At 40.4% G+C, this 19,265-nt stretch overlaps 1 protein-coding gene, 1 long non-coding RNA gene and 1 pseudogene across 5 annotated transcripts in view; 1 reads left to right on the forward strand and 2 right to left on the reverse strand.

The window, feature by feature from the left end:
• The window catches only part of LOC147312031 (extended synaptotagmin-3-like), a 13,777-nt gene extending 9,787 nt beyond the window's left edge, over window positions 1-3,990 (reverse strand). The window contains exons 1-9 of one of the 3 annotated variants that reach the window (XM_086265757.1): window positions 2,957-3,988; window positions 2,225-2,266; window positions 1,778-1,912; window positions 1,589-1,665; window positions 1,421-1,490; window positions 1,246-1,335; window positions 1,109-1,164; window positions 878-998; window positions 500-676 (exon numbers count right to left, since the gene is read on the reverse strand). In XM_086265757.1, the coding sequence (XP_086121883.1) occupies window positions 500-676; window positions 878-998; window positions 1,109-1,164; window positions 1,246-1,335; window positions 1,421-1,490; window positions 1,589-1,665; window positions 1,778-1,912; window positions 2,225-2,266; window positions 2,957-3,304 (1,116 nt within the window). In that variant the 5' untranslated portion in view covers window positions 3,305-3,988. Of the gene's footprint in view, window positions 1-499; window positions 677-877; window positions 999-1,108; window positions 1,165-1,245; window positions 1,336-1,420; window positions 1,491-1,588; window positions 1,666-1,777; window positions 1,913-2,224; window positions 2,267-2,956 lie in introns of all 3 variants that reach the window. The other 2 variants (XM_086265754.1, XM_086265755.1) reach the window with 2 other exon arrangements.
• Window positions 3,991-4,167: 177 nt separating this feature from the next.
• On the forward strand, window positions 4,168-8,521 carry LOC147312032 (uncharacterized). Its single transcript, XR_015125295.1, has 3 exons — window positions 4,168-4,783; window positions 4,967-5,046; window positions 8,192-8,521. It is a non-coding gene; the product is annotated as an uncharacterized LOC147312032 (long non-coding RNA).
• Window positions 8,522-10,217: 1,696 nt separating this feature from the next.
• LOC147312033 (protein mono-ADP-ribosyltransferase PARP14-like) overlaps window positions 10,218-19,265 on the reverse strand; it is a 41,224-nt pseudogene continuing 32,176 nt past the window's right edge. Inside the window, exons 5-11 of the transcript XR_015125287.1 lie at window positions 17,156-17,234; window positions 16,807-16,959; window positions 16,372-16,548; window positions 13,619-13,846; window positions 13,235-13,533; window positions 12,787-12,961; window positions 10,218-10,766 (exon numbers count right to left, since the gene is read on the reverse strand). The product of XR_015125287.1 is annotated as a protein mono-ADP-ribosyltransferase PARP14-like (transcript). The remainder of the gene's footprint in view (window positions 10,767-12,786; window positions 12,962-13,234; window positions 13,534-13,618; window positions 13,847-16,371; window positions 16,549-16,806; window positions 16,960-17,155; window positions 17,235-19,265) is intronic.

Here is a 19,265-nt window from a genome sequence, read left to right on the forward strand (position 1 = left end):
TGCGTGCTGTGACTGACGACTGTCGCTCTCTCTATATATCTGGGGATGGTGGAGATGGTGGGGATGGTGGGGATGTGAGTGTGCAGTGGAGGAGCTGAGGAAGGAGCGGCCTCCTGATGCAAGCGTGCCTCCATATATAATAAAACATCAGCACAGCAAAGACCTTTGTGTGCGTCGGGTCCTTACCACAAACTGAAGAGAAAATACTTTTGATAAATATCTGCAGTTAAAATATGTTTTAAAATCAATTTTGAAAAAAATACTGTTGAAAATGATTTGATGTGTGAAGCAAAACTTTCACAGCTTTCATTATATAAGTTCAAAATGTTTTAGGCAGATCAGAGACGGTTGTGCAGAAATCGTTCTAAAAACTAGCTGATTCGACCTGAAATCAATTTTGTCTGAGAATTAAAAGAGGGACAAAAACAGCAGAATCAAATAGTAATCCCATTACTGAAATCAAAGTGCGTGTCACTGAAGTGTGTTTGTGTTAGCCTACCTCATACACTTCATTCCATTTTGGGTGCAAATTCTCTTTGATGGTCTTGCTTTTGAAGTGTATGTTGCCCACTCTGAGTGTGGCATAGGGGTCTGATTTGCCTTTCACTAAACCCATCATGTATGTATCCTTAGCCACCAGATCTCTTGCCTCCAGCAAGTGGACCCTCACCACCCCCTAGGAAGAAAAAGCACATGATTCATATTAATGATAGAATCTTTGTATAATTAACAAGTAAAAATAGGTTAAAAGAGCAAAAAGTATACATATACAACGTATGTTGTCTTAAAATTCACTGTGCTTACTCAAAAAAATCCAAGTAGCTGCTGGTTATAAGGTGAAGCTAAATGTGTGAATTGGAAATGTGATGGTACTTACACGAGGAAGTGGAAACCTCATTTGGTCCATTTTGACCTGGTCTATGAGGGGAATACACATGCGGTTGGGCAACACCATGAGAGAAGCAATGATGTCTACGATAGTCTCCTCTGACAGTGAACTGTAAGGCAAAAGATGGAGTGAGACAAATAAATATCAAAAAGTCTGGATGACCCTAAAGAGACAACAAGAGAATGATTCAATTTAAAAGCACCGCTGGGATTTTCTTACCCAAAAGCAGGGCTGTCCAGAACATTTGTCATGCCAGTCCAGTTTATTTCCAGTGTCTGAAAAAAAATCAATTGGAGATCAATTGGAGATTTAAGCAATGTTAATCACATAACGGATTAAAATCTATGGCCACTTACAGGGCGGCGAATGAAGAAAAAAGTGACTCCTCCCACCAGAGGTGCTTGACCAATAAGAGGCTCTAAAACAACTCTCATCATCCCATGGAGCTGGAAGATTTAAAGAAAGTTTTAGAAGAACAGTAAGAACATGACGCAGATAGAAAGAGAGAAGACAGAAAAATGAGATGCTCACTTTAAGTCCTTTCACACCAGCTGTGATTGCTGAGTTCACCTGAGCATCGATGTCCACATCACCAGAATAACTGCAGAGTGAACTGAGCTGGTCAGACATAAATGATAGCAAGAGAAAACAACATGCAGACTACTTGGAATTTACATTTTAAAAATGTATTTGACCGACCTTAAGTTCATGTCCAGAATCACTTCCCTATGTTCCACTTCATGTGTGTAGGCTCTTATTCCAGTGATCTTGAGAGGCTGAAAATAAAGAAGCATTTAAAGAAACTCACTCAGTCACAAAACTCATTGCATATTAAAGTGGACTTGAAGCAGTACAAAAAGGAATGGTGCATAAATCACAGCAACTCACTACGTGTCCAAAATGGATCTTGGTAAAAGTAAATGCTTTGAGTGCAGTACTGCAGGTCCTGACAGACTTCTGGATGTTTTCTCTTAATAACTTCTCCATGTAGATCCCAAAGAAGGGCCACGCCTGCTCCAACACCTGAACACATAACAAAAAACACCATGTGGAAACACCTTGATCAAACAGTAAATGGAATCGTACTTACAGTGTACTTTTAAATTAGGTGAACTCGAAAAGGCATATAGTATTAAACTTTTGTTTATCATTTCAAAGTCACAGCCAATTAATACGATTTCTTTTAACAGTAATTAAATGAAAGATCATCACTCATTCAGTCTGCTTTCAGCTAATTTATCAATGAACCCCCCCAGAGTGTTGATGGGACACATACTTGGTGTCATACCTCATAAAGCTCAGATGAGGTCGAGTAAGTGAACTTCAGTACTATACCTTGTTAAGCCACTGAGCCTTCTCCACATCAGTGAAATTCACCTTTAGGAAAAAATAGATTAAAGTTAGAAGTGGTTTTGTAAACATAATCTCCGTTGAAACTGTCTGCACAACATGCTGACATGAAGAGTGCAGAAGATGAATTACTTATTAATTATACAATACAATTATAGAATTAGTCATGCAAATATAATTCATTTAAAATGAACTCATCCAACTGCTTTAAAAGGAGAATTCGGGTGTGCTGTATTTAAAACATGTCTTGCATGAACTGAGACTTTGATTTAATTGTCATCAGGGGCTCTGTCATCAGCAAGTTTCATGGTCATGGACACACGAACAGATAAGCCTGTCAGACACGAACTACAGCCATCAGTAAATTCTGACCTGGTTTCACAGCCACTGTGCGTGCTGAACTCCTGTAACATTAGAAGAAACCTATTTCATTGTCTGTCCTAACCCTTGTTGCGTGCCATGAGTCACTCTTTTGGGTGAGTGTGGTGCAATAAAAAATGGACCAGCCTGAGTGTGTCTTGTTATGCAAAACAGTGCAAGAGAGAACGATACTATTTCCTACAGTTTTAAACAAATAAATGACATGGTAGCTTTTTCTACCATGACTGGAGAGCTGCTGACCTGAAAGGCTTTGCTGCCAGGCTGCTGAAGTGCTCTAAAGCAAAACAGACGCAGAGCGACAGTTTCTTACTGTACACATATTTACACATAACCTACCCAAGATGCCATTTGTAGGGAACCTTTCAGCTCGGTGTTGATCGTGTGCTTTTCATTGTCCACAAAGTCAATAGCCGATCCGATCCGGGCGTCCTTCCACTGGCGATTTTTCTTCCACCAAGTAAGCACAAACATGCACAGCAGCACCCAGCTAATGCTGAGGCCCAGGTAACCCGTCAGGTATACGGGGTAGAAGATGAACACGGCTCTCCCGCAGTAAATCAGAAACTCCATTAACATGCGATTGACAGCCGAGGAGCTCAGTTTCTCAGTGCTCATCGACGGGCTCTCCCCGAGCCCCGCTCCCTGCACCGGGCCGGTGGTACTCCCCGGTCCGGGAGATGCCATTGGGTCGTTGTACGGCTGACGACTCGGGTCGGGAAGTCCAGAAAACCTGTGTAGGCGCAGCGCCCGAACAAGATGCTGTTTTGCGTATTTCGTTTTACAGAGCAGCTAAACCAGTCCGCCGCACTCTCCCTGCAACCATGACAGTCCTACAAACTTCCGCGTTCGAAACTTCCCATGGCAGGTAGACACACCTGCGCCCATGGGTGGGGAATACAGTCAGCTTAATTAAAAAAATAAAAATAAAACTCCACCCAAACAATAACTGTGGAGCCATATATTCTATTTTTGACTTTACTTGATGGCCACAGCCATTTTCATCCTTTTAGCAAAACCCACTTCCATCTGTTCTGCCAAATTTGACCTCTGTTCCTTTCACCTACATCTCCACTGAAGGCTGTTCCAATCACCACTTTCTCCCCCTGAAGACACACTGACAACACTTAGCATCAACCCTTTGATTTCCAGCCTGAAACCCATGATTCTGTCTGACAATTAAAAAAACTAAAACTAAAACTCCACCTTAACAATAAACAAGAAAAAAAAAACATAAGCGTGGCTTTTGCGCACGCGCGCACACATAAAGAAAAATCATTTTCAAATGGCGTGCACTCTTTCAGTCTTTGGCGAACAGCGCAGCAGAAATCCAGATATAATAGTGCGGTGACTCACTGTGTGCTGCAGACAGCGCCAGAGTGCAGGCGACACCAGAGACTCTGATTTAAGTTGGCCTTGGAGGAATGTCGCCACCTTCTGGAGGGAGCAGAGCACCCGTTCGTTATTTCACTGATCATAAGAACCTCATTTACCTCAGAACAGCGAAACTGCTTAACACCTGCCAAACCGATGGTCTCTGTTTTTCGACCGTTTCAACTTCTCCCTCTCTTTCCACCCAGGTCATAAAAACGCTAAAGCTGATGCTCTTTCCCGGAAATTTGCTCCAGACACAGACCAGACCGTACATGCTTCAGTGCTGCCCGCGGCTTGTCAAGTGGCGTTTCTGTCGTGGGGAATTGAAGAGACCATCCGACAGGCCCTCCAGGATGAACCTGACCCAGGAACAGGGCCTGCTGGATGTCAGTACGTTCCTTCGGCTGCTCGTGCTACAGTGATCAGGTGGTGATCTCCTGTCACCCTGGAACTGCCCGTACCACTGCCGTGATCAAGCGCCACTTTTGGTGGGAGTCCCTGGAGCGTGATGTTCAAGAGTATGTGGCTGCCTGCGGACCCTGCGCCCGGAGTAAGACCCGCACCCAGCGACCATCTGGACTGCGGCAACCACTGTTCATACCCTCTTGGCCCTGGTCTCACATTGCACTGGATTTTGTCACCAGACTTCCAAACTCCTCAGGTAAAACGGTGGTGCTTTCTAACATCAACAGATTCTCTAAAGCTGCCCACTTCATTGCCCTGAAGAAACTCCCCACTGCCGCGGAAAACTGCCAAGTTGATGGTCGACTACGTCTTCAAGCTCCTTCTTATGTAAGAAATATAAAATGTAATTAGGTATATGTATTGTATAACAAAAAAATTTAATTTAAAGTGGATAAACAAAAACTCATTTCATAACGTTTATAAGATTTTAACTGCTTACCAGTACAAGTAGGTTAGTGCTGTGTGCTCTTATTACTTTCAATTTTTCCCCTATAAATGATGTTGGCTTAGATTGGGCAGGACTCTTGAGCAGTGCTGTTCGAGGAGGGGGAAACAAACTTCGCTACAGAACTGAGAGGCCGTTTGGAGAGGTCAGCATCCTGTTTTCATCCTGTCGCTTTCTCCTTCACCTCAATGCTTTCTTCTGAAAGAAGGCGACTGAGTCATAGTCAAGTTTAGGCAATTTTTAAGTAATTTAATGGCACATTTCAGTGGTGTAGATTTTAAATATCTACACCACTGAAATGTGGTGTAGATATTTCAGTGGTGCAAACTTTTCCTTTTCAGGCAGGAAAAGTTTGCACTTTTCCTGCCTGAAATGTCAGCCAGGAAAAGTGCAAACTGTTTTGATAACACAGGGTCATTGTTCCTGTTATGTAAAAAGTGTTGCTCAATTTGTATATTGATAAAAGTGATAATTCCCTTTAGCATTTATTATATCCTTTATAATCTCTATTCCTGTTCTTCTTCCTGGTTTCATAATATTTAGTTATTATCTTTTTTGATCCCTGTGTTTTCTCAGTCAGATCTGTGTTCTGTCTCCATGTGTATCTTGTATCTTCTTTCACTGTGTCAAGTCTGCACAGGGCTCGCAAAATCGCTAGCCCGACGTCCCGGGGCTAGCGATTTTTCCAGTCGGGCTACCAAAATCTTTCTCTGCCCTGCCCGTCGGGCTATCGTAGAAAGGAAATATATGTCAATGCTTTTGCATTCTTTCGGAAATGTAGCTGGGTAATTATGTCATTGGCATCGGTGAGCCACTGTCAATATGTGACATATTGAAATCGCGTTTGAATTTGCGCTTGTTTTTTGCTTTCACTTTGCAATCGTGTGAACTGTGTATAGAGAGCGACAGCACTGATCTGTGAGTGATGATAATTTGCGCACCAATTCCTCTGACATCGTCTTATTAATCGTTAGCTTACTATGCAAACATGACAAGTGAAATCTCCCGCAGCTTAAACATGTGAGAGGTTGATCGCGCAGAGAATCGCTGAGCTTATGTGAGTGCGTGTGTAAAAGCAGCAGGATATATATTTCAGTTCTGCTGAGCCAAATAAGACAGGTCAGGGTGAAGAAGTGACAGCCAAAGAAAAGCTTACCACAAAACGGAAAAGTTATGACAAATCAGACCATAAGGCAAAAAGAAAGTGCAGCTTCATGGTTTCATGGACAAAAGAATTTCTGTGGCTGCAATATGACGAGCTAAATAACCAGGGCTGCACATAAGTGGTCCGCAGGTGCGCATTCGCTGTAAAAATAAAAAACGTGCACAAGATAAGAAGTTGCAACGCTTGTTTGCTTACATAAGATTTTCTGGAGGAGGACAGACATTTGTTTAGAACTCTTAAAGATGTCGAAGAAGCTCCTTTAAGCAATTACTTTGGTGTTCCTCTACCTCCAAAGAAATGTCAGGAGTCAGAACCACAAAAGAAGCGTGTATTCTCGGAAAACTGGTTGCAGGAGGTGAGCTGGCTTCAAACAAATGATGAACACACAGAGATGTGATGCAGAATGTGCCGTGAAAATCCCACTCTAGCGGACAAAAACAGTGCTTTTTATATGGACGCAAACGTCCATATAAACTTCTTATCTGGTGCGCGTCTTTTATTTTGACAGGGAATGCGCACATGCGGACCACTTATGTGCACCCGTGCAAATAACATAATGTTCTGCCGGGTGTGTTGTTGGTTTTCCCTCGATTTCGGAGTCGACAAGCGCCTTTGTTACTGGGACCAGTCATTTTAAGAAAGGCCCCCATTAGAGCCCATGAGAAATGCAAGAAATGCATTATTTCCCAGAACAAACACCAATTGCAAATAACATACTAAAAATAAACCTGAAAAATCTGTTTAGAACAGCTACTATGTTGCAAAGAGTGAACTACCTCTGGCAAAATTTAGCAGTCTTTGCAAACTTCAAAAAGCAAATGGCCTCGATCTTGGTTCCACTTGCCTCTTACCCGTGACTTCAGTGGAAATTTCATATTCAGGATCTGACACAGACTGATTCATGTTCTACAGTTCTTACAAGTTCATAGAAATTTCTGTTCAATTAGAACCAAATATTTGAGTTGATGATTGTAATTTTTATACAATGTTGTAATTTGTGTTTCAATAATTTTTTGATTAATGTTTTGTTTCCATTACAATATTATACTTTAATGTATAATATTGTAATGGAAACAAAACAGGAAACAAAACATCAATCAAAAAATTGCTCTCTTTTTTATTTGGGCTACTTAAATTTATTTTGGGCTACCAAAAACTGAAGCGTCCCTGCCCGAAGGGCTACCAGGGATTTTGAAATTTTGCGAGCCCTGCTGCATGTCTTAGTCAGCATTGCAGTCTCAGTTTCAACATCCTCTTGTCTGTGCATTGTGTTGAGTTTACTTCCCATATCTCATTGTTCATGATTTGCTCCCACAGTGTTTCACTTGTGTCTCCACTTCCACAATTCACCGCCCTGTGTCTACATTGTCTCAGTCTGTCCTTTGTCAGAGCGTACTGTTCAGTTCCCTGGTGTTATTCTGGTTCGTGGTGTTCTCCCCTAGTGTAGCAACTTTCTAATGAGTTTGATAGTTTTCATTTGTTTTTCAGTTTAATTTGTATGTGTTTATCTCTTATGTGGTTATTATATCAGGTCAATAAAGGCCTTGCCCTTAGTTAACCTTTCACCTGCCTCTGGTCTGCATCTTGGGACCTCACATTGTATCGTGACAGCCTTTTATTGGGTTGTAAATTCTGTTTAACTGTTACATTTACCTTTTGCTAATGTCACAAAGTTTGAGTGAAGATGATGAGAAGGAGCGAGACGGGCAACAGTGGATAGTCAAAATCAACGAATAATAAAATCAACAATAATTTATTAACTATTTTTTCTCCATGTAAAATTTACAGATGTAACATTTTTTTTAACATGTGTCAAGCTTTTTTTGTACTGAGAGTCAAACACACTGAAGCCCACTGAACAGTCTATATAAATTTTGAAGCTAGTTGTTTCTGGAGCTGGTAAATCATGAGTGAAAAAAATGTTTATCTCTGTCTCCCTCTACTGTTGTGATGGTATAACAATGGTATAAATATTTAATATAAATATTTAGAGTACAAAAACACAGGTCTTTCCAAATGAGCTGCTCATTGATTTCATTTTTGACATTACAGTGTTTTTAATCATATAACTGTAAACAACCTCAGTCAAAAACACAAAAGTAAACTCTTTTCTTGTAACTGTCAGGGGTCATCTATGACCACCCTGGAGTGCTATTACTAGTGTGGCCTCTTTGTTCCTGGGGTTGCTGACCTCCGCCGACACACTCACCTGCAGCTGTTGATGAGACCCTATGGGATTTAAGGCCTGGTTGGAGTTCTGTCCCTTGCTGGAGCATTGACCCACCTGTACAACCCTAGACCAGCGCCTGTGTTTTCTGGACCCGACCCGAATTAGTGTGAGTCAGTGTGCTTACGGTATTGGAGTGAGCAGATAGAAGCGAAAAAGAGTCCCCTCCTTGGAACCTTGGACTCCTTTTTCCCATTACTGTATATATGTACATTATTTCACTGATGTGTAAATAAACCCCTGTTTAACTGCAATGTTTGAGTCCTGCTTGTGAGTCCAGCCTCAGCATTCTTGACAGTATTCACTTGCCTTTATAAAGTCATAATTAAAAAAAAACAAAACAAAAAAAAACCAACCTTAAACGCAACAATAAAATAAACTCAGGTACGGTAATGTTCAGGTCGACAGGAGTGAGCGAATGTGGATGGAGAGGTTGCACTTCAGGATGGATGCCAGAAGAAGACAGATCATTTGTTATCAGTAGCGTTTTTTAGATACGGGCGACATGGGTAGTTGCCCAGGGTGGCACTGTCGTGCCGGGGGCAACATTATGGCATCTGCAAAAAAAAAAAAGTTGCTCGCACCCATGCTGCCCCGACATTATGCCAGCGTATTTCTGGGATTGCATGTGCACCAGTCGGTTTTCTATTGCCCATTTGCGGGGAGTAAAGGCGCCTGGTGCTTGCCAAACACAGCGAGGAGAGGGGTGGGGCGGGGCAGCGGGGGATTCTCTGTCCACCTCAGTAGATGCCACTGGAGTGGCATCTATTAACCAGCTCGCAAAATAAAACAAAATAAAAACCAATAAACTGTCAACGTTAATCATCACAAAAAAGGCGATTAAAATTTTTAATGCAATTTATCCATCTGGAGTGCAGAATGACTCAAAATCCCTGAAATGTCTCTGTCAACACATTTCGGGCAGTTTGTCCAAAGATTGTCCATTCTGCGCTCCAGATGGGTTGATTGCTTTAAAAATTTCAATCGCAATAATCGTGATTAACAAAACTACTGATGGTATTACTGATGGAAGATGGACAAGAAAAGGTCAAAGCCATCAGGTCCTCAGTTTAGAAAAAAAGAGAAAAGAAGAGGAGAAATGGGCAAAAGATACAGATAAGCAGATGTGTCTTTGGATAATGGGAGGTATTATGTATCCTGAAACAAGATAACATTCATTAGTAGAATGGAAAGTCTGTCCTAAAAGACAAGAATAAAAAAAATGTCAGTGGCCTTTAAAACAAGTATGTTTTGGAGATTGTCTCATTGCTGCCTCTCTAGTGAACCTGTTGCTAATTTCATTAACACTAAAGCATCTCAAACTGATTAACAACCTCCTCTGATACATAACTGACCAGATCATTATCCCAGAAGTTTTACTGACTTGGTGCTATACTTAAAACGTGTTCCTTTAATTTTTTGAGCAGTGTATGATCAATTTAAAGCCACTGAAAGTTGGAGTTGAAGACAGGAATTTATTATTCTTGATGAAAATAAAATCAAAATTGATTAGTTATCCACAGAAACACACAGACACACTCAAACACATATTAACATGACAAAGTATTGAAAGAAATCTGGAAACATCTTAGTTCGATCTCCCTCTGCCTTAGTATCCTGAGTTACTTAAACTCTTCCACTTGCAGTAACTTATCCCTGACCTAAAGTGCGCACTCCACCCTTTTCTAGCTGAGGACCATGGCCTCAGATTTGGAGGTGCTTATTCTCATTCCTGCTGCTTCACATCTGGCTGTCAATTGTGTGAGCTGGACGCCACCACCTGATGAAGCCAACAGAATCACATCATCCTAAAAAGCAGGGATTAAATTCTAAGACCACCTAAGTGGAAGCCTTCCTCGAACTGGCTATACTTAGAAATTCTGTTCATCAAAATTATAGGCAGAATTTCAGCTCTGGAGGTTGTTCCTCCCAATCACACCCCTGAACTGAACACAAGAGCATCTTTTTACCAGTGTGTAATTGGAAGGTATTTATATTTGTTCAAAGAAAATTAATAAAATCAGTGAACAGATGCTGTTCAGAAAAAATGTATATCACCGATGATCAAATTTGTTCCTTTGATGGTCATATAAACAGGCATCTATCCTCACATGATTTTCAAGAACACTGCTGGTAAAATCAGGCTGCAGACTGTTCTAAAAAACATTTTCCTGAAGTTTTTATCTACTTCACTTAAATGTAATCAAATATTCAGGATAAGCATGGTCATCATGGAAGACAACAAACATGGTGGGATTGGTCAGGTTGTCCACAACACTGTCGTACAGGTCAGTGGAGGCAGTGCCTTTTGCTGGTGGTTCAATCATGCCTTGTTGTCCAAGAGTGAAGTCACCAGTCAGAACTCGGCAGACGTACATAAACTTTTCCCCGTTCTGATTTGGCTTGGAGTAGGTGTCATTGGCAGAATAACTAGCATTGACAGCAAAGTATGTGCCATCACCATAAAATGCAGCTGAAAATGAACAACAGCAGAAAGTCAATGTCATGGTCCTGGGTCGTGCGACCCAGTGTTTTGTGTTTAGTCTATTTTGATGTTTATTGATTGTTTAGGTTCATTAAGTTAGTCCAGCCATCTGTATATACCACCCTTGCATTACGTCTCCCTTGCCCTTCGTGTGTTTATGTCTGTGTGTCTTGTACTGTCAAGTTCATGCTGTCAGTTATGTCACCTCCCCCCGTACTACGTCTCCCCGGTTCATGTCTCATGTTTCCTGTTTTACTTTGAAGGCCTGCATTCACTGTCTGTGTATTCAGCTCACTCCTCCTGTCCTGTCGTTAAGTTCATGTGTGTCAGCTGCGTTCCCATGTGTGGCCACTTCCCCTGATCATTCCTCATGTGTATTTAGTCTCTGTGTTTCATGTAGTCTGCGTCGCTTCGTCTGTGTTCCCACCCTCCATGTTTCCATGCCCGGTCTGTTGTATTCATAGCCTTACCTTAGTTCATACCAATGAAAGTAACAACTGAAATCCCATTGACATTCACTACTCTCTCCCCACTCACGGCAGTCTACCACTTCATCCAACTAACTCCAGAATCCCTCTCTCTCTTCTGACATTTGAGTCATAGATACTGACATTTAATGTTACCTCTCTGATTTGAGCTTCAAACATATGATCCTGTCTGACACACTCTTCTACCTTATTCTACCTTAATGATATTCACATACTCTTAATTCAAGATTGCACCTAATCTGTTTTGCTTCTTGTCTATACCATGGTAGAACAGGTGGAATCCATCTCCAGAGGTCATGGTCTTGCTTCCCTTCCACCTCAAACAGTATCAAACAGTTCGCTCCCTTATACTGCTGCTTAACACAAATTGCACCTCTCTTCTTTCTTGTCTTTGACTGGGTTGTTGTTAACCCAGTCTTCAACTGATGTGATACGAAAATCACAATCTTTAATTGCATGTTTGATTTGACCAAGATTTTACACAGGATGTCCTCTCTTACACAAACCTCGCCATTTATCCATGCTTGGGTCTGTCATGAGGAGTACACTGGCTTGTGCCCCACTGTGGCTGGGTCTTGAATGAGGATTATATGTTGCTCTGAAAACTGTATATATCTTTCCGCAATAGTGGTACCTTTCTTAATGTGGAAGCTGTTGATTCCATACACTAATGCCCCCACTGCCACCAACGATGTAGGGTTTTGATTTAGCAGTCCCAATATTCAGAATTGATTTTCAGCCTTGTGCTTGTGCACACAGATTTCTCCAGATTCTCAAAATCTTTTGATGATATTATGTACTGTAAATAATGAAGTATTCAAAGTATTCTCAAACTTTTATTGATTAATATTTTTCTGAAAGTGTTCAACAGTTTGCTGACTGTTGAACCCATGCCCGTTTTTACTTCTGGGAAACATTGCCTATCTAAGATATTATGTTTTATACCTTTTCATGTTACTGACCCTTTTGCCAGTTGTACTAATTAATTGCAAAACAACCTTTGGGCTGTTGCCTTTTAGGACCACGTATTTTCCAGTCTCTTTGTGTCCCTAATTTTTTTGAGCCGTGTTGCTGCCATTAAATTCAAAATGAGGTAATATTTTTTATAAAACAGTCAAATGTCTCAGACATTTGACTTTTGCGTTTAAATATTCAGTGTCTTATGTTATGAATAAAATATGGGTTTATCAGCTGTGCATATCATTGTATTCTGTTTTCATGTTACATTTTACACTCTCAACTGTACCTTGGCAAGCTACATACAAATAAAGAAAGTGTCCCACATGACTTGTCTATGTTGACTGTAATGCTCAGGTTATGTCAATAAAGGTTCAAAAAGCTGTAAACCATTGCCTCCCTTTCTACATTCTATATCTGGACAAAAGCTTATTTTTAAAATGTGTCTTTTCTGGCCAACTGTGCAACTCTCAGTGTTACGACCAAATTTAACATAGCCAAGGCTATGACATCAACTCACTAAAAACAAACAAACAAAAAAAGGGTCCTCTATAATATCTCACCATTCTTTCCTGAATGGCTCCTGTTGAAGCCACGGTCATTGATAATTGGCACAGTTGTGTTGCAGGTGCCGTGGAAAAGGCGTCTCTCGTTATTCTGATGACCATTTCTCAACTCCAAGTCACGCTTCTTGATCTGTAGACGCTTCCACAATCCAGGGTTCTGGATCCGCTCAATCTGAGAAGAAGAAAAGTGCCTTTTGTGTAGTCTGATATAGTTAACATAATGATGCACGAAAATAGATTTCAAATACAATTAATACATTTTGAGTAAATTTTCAAGTATTCTTTTGTGGACAATTTATTATCCAAAAACTTTTTCTATGGTTAGTCATTTTTAAACAATGATTTAAATCATGAATATATCTGGAAATAATTAGTCATTATCAACTATTGATGATCCATTCACTATTTCCATTCAGAAATTAAAAGACAATATTTATAATGTTACCTTTTTAACAGTTCGTTTGCATGACGCCTGGAACAGCCTCAGGATTTCATCATATTCCGATGTCTTGGTGTTTACCACAAAAGCCTGACATGTGGTTTTGACTGGCATGTGCTGCCAGTGTTCAGGAATGTCCTTATTTTTGATGGTCTGGGGGTTTTGGCTCAATAGTTTCTTGGCTAAATCTACATCAGCCGGAGTGTCGCCACAAATGTGGAAGCAAGTGGCATCAACTTTCTGACCTTCATTAATTAAATCTTTCTCTTTCTTTGGGTTTTCAGTATTTTCACCAGTAAGCATTGCTGAAGGAAATTCAAAAACATTAGACGTTCAGCACTGATTGGAGACAGCAGAACAGTACTGGATTTTTCTTCTACATATTTTTACCTTTGAATTTGGAGGCAATGCCTGCCAAGGTCCCCTTTCGTTTATCCTTAGGCTTGCGATCAGTAGCTGCTCTCTGTTCCAGGCTGCTGTGGAAGTCTTTTAGCATAGCTTTCTGGAAAATAACTATGCGGATTGTGGTCAGGGGACTGGAGGTATTTTGCCTCAACGCATCAATCACTGCATCCAACATGGCATCTGCCACCAGTCTTCCTTGTGCATTACCTTGACCTAAAAAAACCCCATAATACTATAATACTATAATAATTTGAAGAATTGATTTGTTAATGGTACATGCTAAATATGTGTAGTCTCAAGGTTTGTCAGTAAGATTTCCAGGGCATCAAAGACTTTCTCTAAGTTGATGCAAGTTACACAGACAGAACTTTAGTAGTTACGTTGTCTGATAATCAGGTGTATTCGCTAGCAAGTTTCATTTCTAAGGATAGACATAAGACTGCGAAAACTACAGAAGTTTTTACAGTAGAAGTTGTTACAGAGTTTATATTAGCTAATCAGTTATCTTACTGAAACATAAATTTCATGTACACTGTTTTTGTTTGTTTTGTTTTTTAATGGAAGTTTCCATAAATGGTAACATTCAATTCATAAATTACAAAATTTAATGTGTGGTTAATAACAATGAAAAAAAAATGAAACACAGAAAAAATGATGGGTTTTGCTTTATTTCCATAGTTGTTTTTTTTTTATTGTGTACCATAACGGATCCCACTGTTAACTGCATGATCCAGATTCAAAAGTTCATCTCTGTCAAAAAATCTTTAGTCATTGTTACAGAAGCGTACCATCTTAGAACCTGCCTTTGGATATTTTACTTATTTTGCCAATGCACACCCTCATGCCCTCTACCTTAAAAGATACAAACAATTTGGTTTGGACTGCAATTTTTGTGAATCCAAGCAGACTGCAAAAAAACTTTATCTGGCCAGGGAAATTTAGACTTTTTTTGTTTCACCGTAAAGCTTAAGAGATGTGTAGCCCTCATTTAGCAAAACAGAGCTTAGATTACGGTATTTTAAAGGCTACAGTATTGTGTGCCTATTAGTGTTTGAGGCATACTGAAGAAGAACAAATATCAAGCAGACTTATATGGAATTTCTGCATAAAAAGGGCTGAAGATCACAGAAATTCACCCACCATGGCTGCAGCACATAGATCATTATCACAGAAGATTATAAATGAAAAGAATACAGAATTTTTAAAAAAGAAATTTTTGCTAACCAAACAATTGCAATGGAATAAAGTAATGTTTAAAATGAGTTGGAAATTTAACTATTTTAATGAAATAAATGTAATGTTTACCTTAATTTAGAAAGAAGTAGCTTTTACCCATCTTGGATAATGGTGCATTGAAAAATCCCAACAGGAAATGACTCAGGGAGCAAGCTGTGTGTGTCATGTGAGTGAGGTAGAAAGAAGATGACATGGCTGTTTATACTGAGTATATAAAAATCCTGCGCAAAAAGATCTAGCTGTTATTTCCTGCCTGAACCATCTCAACTGTTTCTTTTCAATGTGGAGGAGAACAAACCCTACTCTAAGCCCGACCCAGGTGGCTGAACTCCTCACCCTATCTCTAAGAGAGATAACAGTCACCATTCAGAGAAAGCTCATTTCTGCCACTTTCATCCGTGATCTTGTTCTTTTGGTCACAACCCTGAGCTTGTGACCATAGGTGACAGTAGGGATGTAGATAGACTGGTAAACACATCACCACCTCTTTTCATCACTACAGCTACAGCCCCAATACATTTGTTGATCTCCCACAGAAATAGAACCACATCATCTACAAAAAGCAGAGACAAGATTCTGAGACCACCCAAATGAAAGCCATCTGCTACTTGGTTACACCTAGAAATTTTGTCCATTAAAATCATTAACAGAATCAACGACAAAGGGCAGCCACATGGTGTAGACCAACATCCACCAGAAGCAAGTATGACGTAAACTCTTACAACGGTTGTATAGGGACCAAATGGCTCATAGTCAGACACCCCATACTTCAGAAGCACCTCCCACAGAATACTCAGAGGGACATGGTCAAAGTCTATTAAACCACATGTACACTGGTTGGATGAAGTCCCATGTACCCTCAAATTTCCTCAAGAGGGTAAAGAAATCATCCAATGTTCTGCAAACGGGACGAAAACCACATTCTATTCTATTCTAATCCAGAGGTACCGCTCCAGATTTCTATTCAACATTGTAGAGGCATGTTGACTAGTGGTGCAACGGATCAAAAATCTCACGGTTCGGATCACAGTTTTAAAGTCACGGATCAGATCAATTTTCGGATCAGCAAAAATAGAAAAAAAAAGACAAAAATTCTACTCGCCGTTTACTTATTTAAGTATTTTTTTGCCTATTAAAAAATATTCAACTGAAAACTCATTCCACGCACTTATATAAAAACAGATTAAGGTGCAATATGGAAATTATGGACCATGCTGGGCAGCCTCTGCATCCTCTTAGACTGTGTGCAAATTTGACATAAAGTTAACTAGTGCAAATTCATGTCCAGTTTTAGAATCACGCATTAATATTTATAGAGCAATTGTTTTAATTGCTATTGTGCAGAGAATTGATTGGTCAGTAGGAGGTGATTTCATGTCTATTGATCCACAATCCAAAACATAACCTGTTTCATAATACACGTTTCTGGTTTGGGCTTAACGTAACTATGGTATGTAGATTTCCCATATCATGAACTTCTAAAATACATGAACAAATCTCACCTGTGCCAATTGCAGGAAATGATACAGAGGTGTAGGAGCTTTTCACACACATCTGAAGTGCATCTTTCACAACCTTGTTGATTTTTACTGGGTCAGAATCTCCAACCACGTGAAGGATCTTCTTACACTTTAGGTTACCTGGCTGAGTCATTATCATGCCTGGATTGGACTTGGCACCTAAATGTGGAGAAAGTGGATCTTATATATATATATATATATATATATATATATATATATATATATATATATATATATATATATATATATGATAATAATGATGCTTAAATTAGGTGGATTCATCTTTTCTGTAATTTCATACTTAATTTAAAAAGATGCTTAATTCTGCTATGTCCACTGTGCAATAGTGAGGAGAGAATACGTATAGCTATAATTATTTTTCAAAACTGTAATATTCCACTTTTTTCTATGATTTACCTGACTTAAAGGAAAAGCTTTCCTTGGAAGAGTTGACAATGATATCTGTTGTCTCCCTGGTTATGTCTCCTGTGACTACCTGTATAGTCACATTTCCCATTTTAGTCTCATGCATATCTGAGGTTGAGGTGAGCTTAGAGAATGGGCCTCCTGCTGTGAACAATTGAATAAACATGAACAACTAAAGCCAACAAATTAAATTAATGGATAAATAAATAAATGCACTTTTCACTTCGAAACACTTCGATTTAATGTTGGTAAAACTATTAGTTAGCTGAGAAGCAAAAAGACTATTCATTATAAGCTTTTTGAAAATATGCAATTTGTGTTAAAAAAATTAAAAACAAACAATGTTATGTGTCTTCAGCTTTTGTAGAACTTGAATCACCTGAGGCATTGGGAAACTTCTTAAATTCATCAGTGAAAGCCTGCAAAAACAAAACAATCTACTTCAACTGAAAAAAAAATCACTAATATTTAAACCAAAACAGAAGTTAAACAATGCAATATACCCAGCAGCAACCCGTAGAGTTTAAAAACAAAGTTCACAAAGAAGAGCCATTCAATTTCCTAAAAGGCCACTTAAGGCCAGCAGTAGAGTTCATTTCCGTGTCGTGAGTCTCTCTCCAAAGACTCTACATCAAAATGCAATTTTGCAATAGATCCAAGCACGTTAATAGCCGGGTTAAAAAATTATCTTAATTGCTATTTATTCAAGGGTTGGGAGTCTTTGATTGGGAATCTACAGCTGGACAAACAAGGGTGCCAAGGGATATTATTGGGTCAGAATTAGCAGAGGTTAAGGAAATGTTAAAACGGCAGCAGGCCCAGATTGATCAGTTTACACATGAGTTGAGAGTTGTCCATACATCAGGTAAGTCTAGGTTCACGCAGAGAGGAAGGCAGGTTATTTGCAGACGGTGTCAGAAACCTGGCCATTTTGCTAAAGACTGTGATGATGAGAGGGTAGTAGCCTTTGAATCTATAGCCCCTAGCAGGAGCTCATCTGGGCAGGGCACGTTTTCCATGCAGGCGGAAAACTAGCACCCTCTGTTATGCTGAGCCACATATCAGATGGGGACATAACTGGCTCCAACAGTTGTAATGCTCAAATGTCAGGTCCCCCACCCAAGTTGGTAGGCTCCTGTCCAAAGGTTATCATTAATATGGGAGGGGTAGATGGCTCCTGTTTATTAGACACTGGATCCATGGTCACTACCATCACGGAGAGTTTTTTTGCCAAACATTTTAAGAAATGGGGTCCAGAGAAACTGAAAGCATGCCATTGGCTGCGGTTACGGGCAGCTAATGGGCTAGATATTCCCTATGTTGGCTACCTGGAGCTTGATTGCCAAGTGTTAGGGAGGCAAATACCGAAACGTGGTGTGTTAGTTGTTAGAGATCCTTTGGAGCCCAGCCCCAACTCAGAAATATGTGGAGTACTCGACATGAATGTGATCCGTGAGTGTTATAGGGAGCTGTTTTTGGAACATGGCTCTGCTCTTTTTGACCTTCCTTTAGTGCAGGAGGATCCTTGGCAGCAGGCTTTGCAGCGTTGCCATACAGCGCAGCTACAGCCCGAAGCACAGGTTAGTGGCCCAGTGAGAGTTAAGGGTAGAAGAAAAATTTGCATCCCCGCAGGCACAATGAAGTTTGTACCAGCTACATGTCGGAAAGCCCCTTCAGCACACACTGCTTTTTGAACCATTAGATGCCGGTTTTCCTCATGGTCTCCTTTCTTCTCCAGCTTTGGTCCAAGTGGTCAGTGGCACTGCATTTATCCCAGTTACCAATGTGGGATTAACTGAGGCCATTTTGCCACCTCGCAGTCAGCTTGGCACCTTGTGCCAAGTTGAAATTGTCAGCCAATCGGATGTCTCGACCAGGCTGTTGGAAGATTTGGGAGAGGAAAAATGTGTTACCATGACAACTCAGAGTGTGCAACCCAACCCTCTGAAAACTGCAATTGATGCAATTGATCTCTCAGCCCTCACTGTACAGGATCAGGGCAGGGTAAGAGCCCTTTTGCGTGACTACCAATCTGTTTTTTTCTTCTCATGATGGTGATTTAGGGTGTACCAATTTAATGACTCATGAGATCCCACTTTTAGATGAGACTCCGGTCCGCCAGCGGTATCGACGGATTCCACATTCAGAGTATGAGAGCGTTAAGGCCCATATTCAACACTTGTTGGAGAGTCAGGTGATCAGAGAAAGTTGTAGCCCTTTTGCATCCCCAATCGTGGTAGTACGAAAGAAGGACTCCAGTATCAGGCTTTGTGTGGATTACCGTCTGCTGAACTCAAGGACTAGGAAGGATGCTTTTCCCTTGCCCCGAATTGAGGAGTCCTTGGACGTGTTGTCAGGTGCATGTTGGTTCTCTACCTTGGACTTGGCTAGTGGCTACAATCAGGTCCCTGTTGCTGAGCCAGACAAAAAGAAAACTGCTTTCTGCACTC

This window comes from Aulonocara sp. 'chitande type north' Nkhata Bay, linkage group LG16 (assembly GCF_057382095.1).
Source record: "Aulonocara sp. 'chitande type north' Nkhata Bay isolate Kocher_YH1m ecotype deep benthic linkage group LG16, A_spYH_male_GT1.1, whole genome shotgun sequence".
Classification (NCBI taxonomy): domain Eukaryota; kingdom Metazoa; phylum Chordata; class Actinopteri; order Cichliformes; family Cichlidae; genus Aulonocara; species Aulonocara sp. 'chitande type north' Nkhata Bay.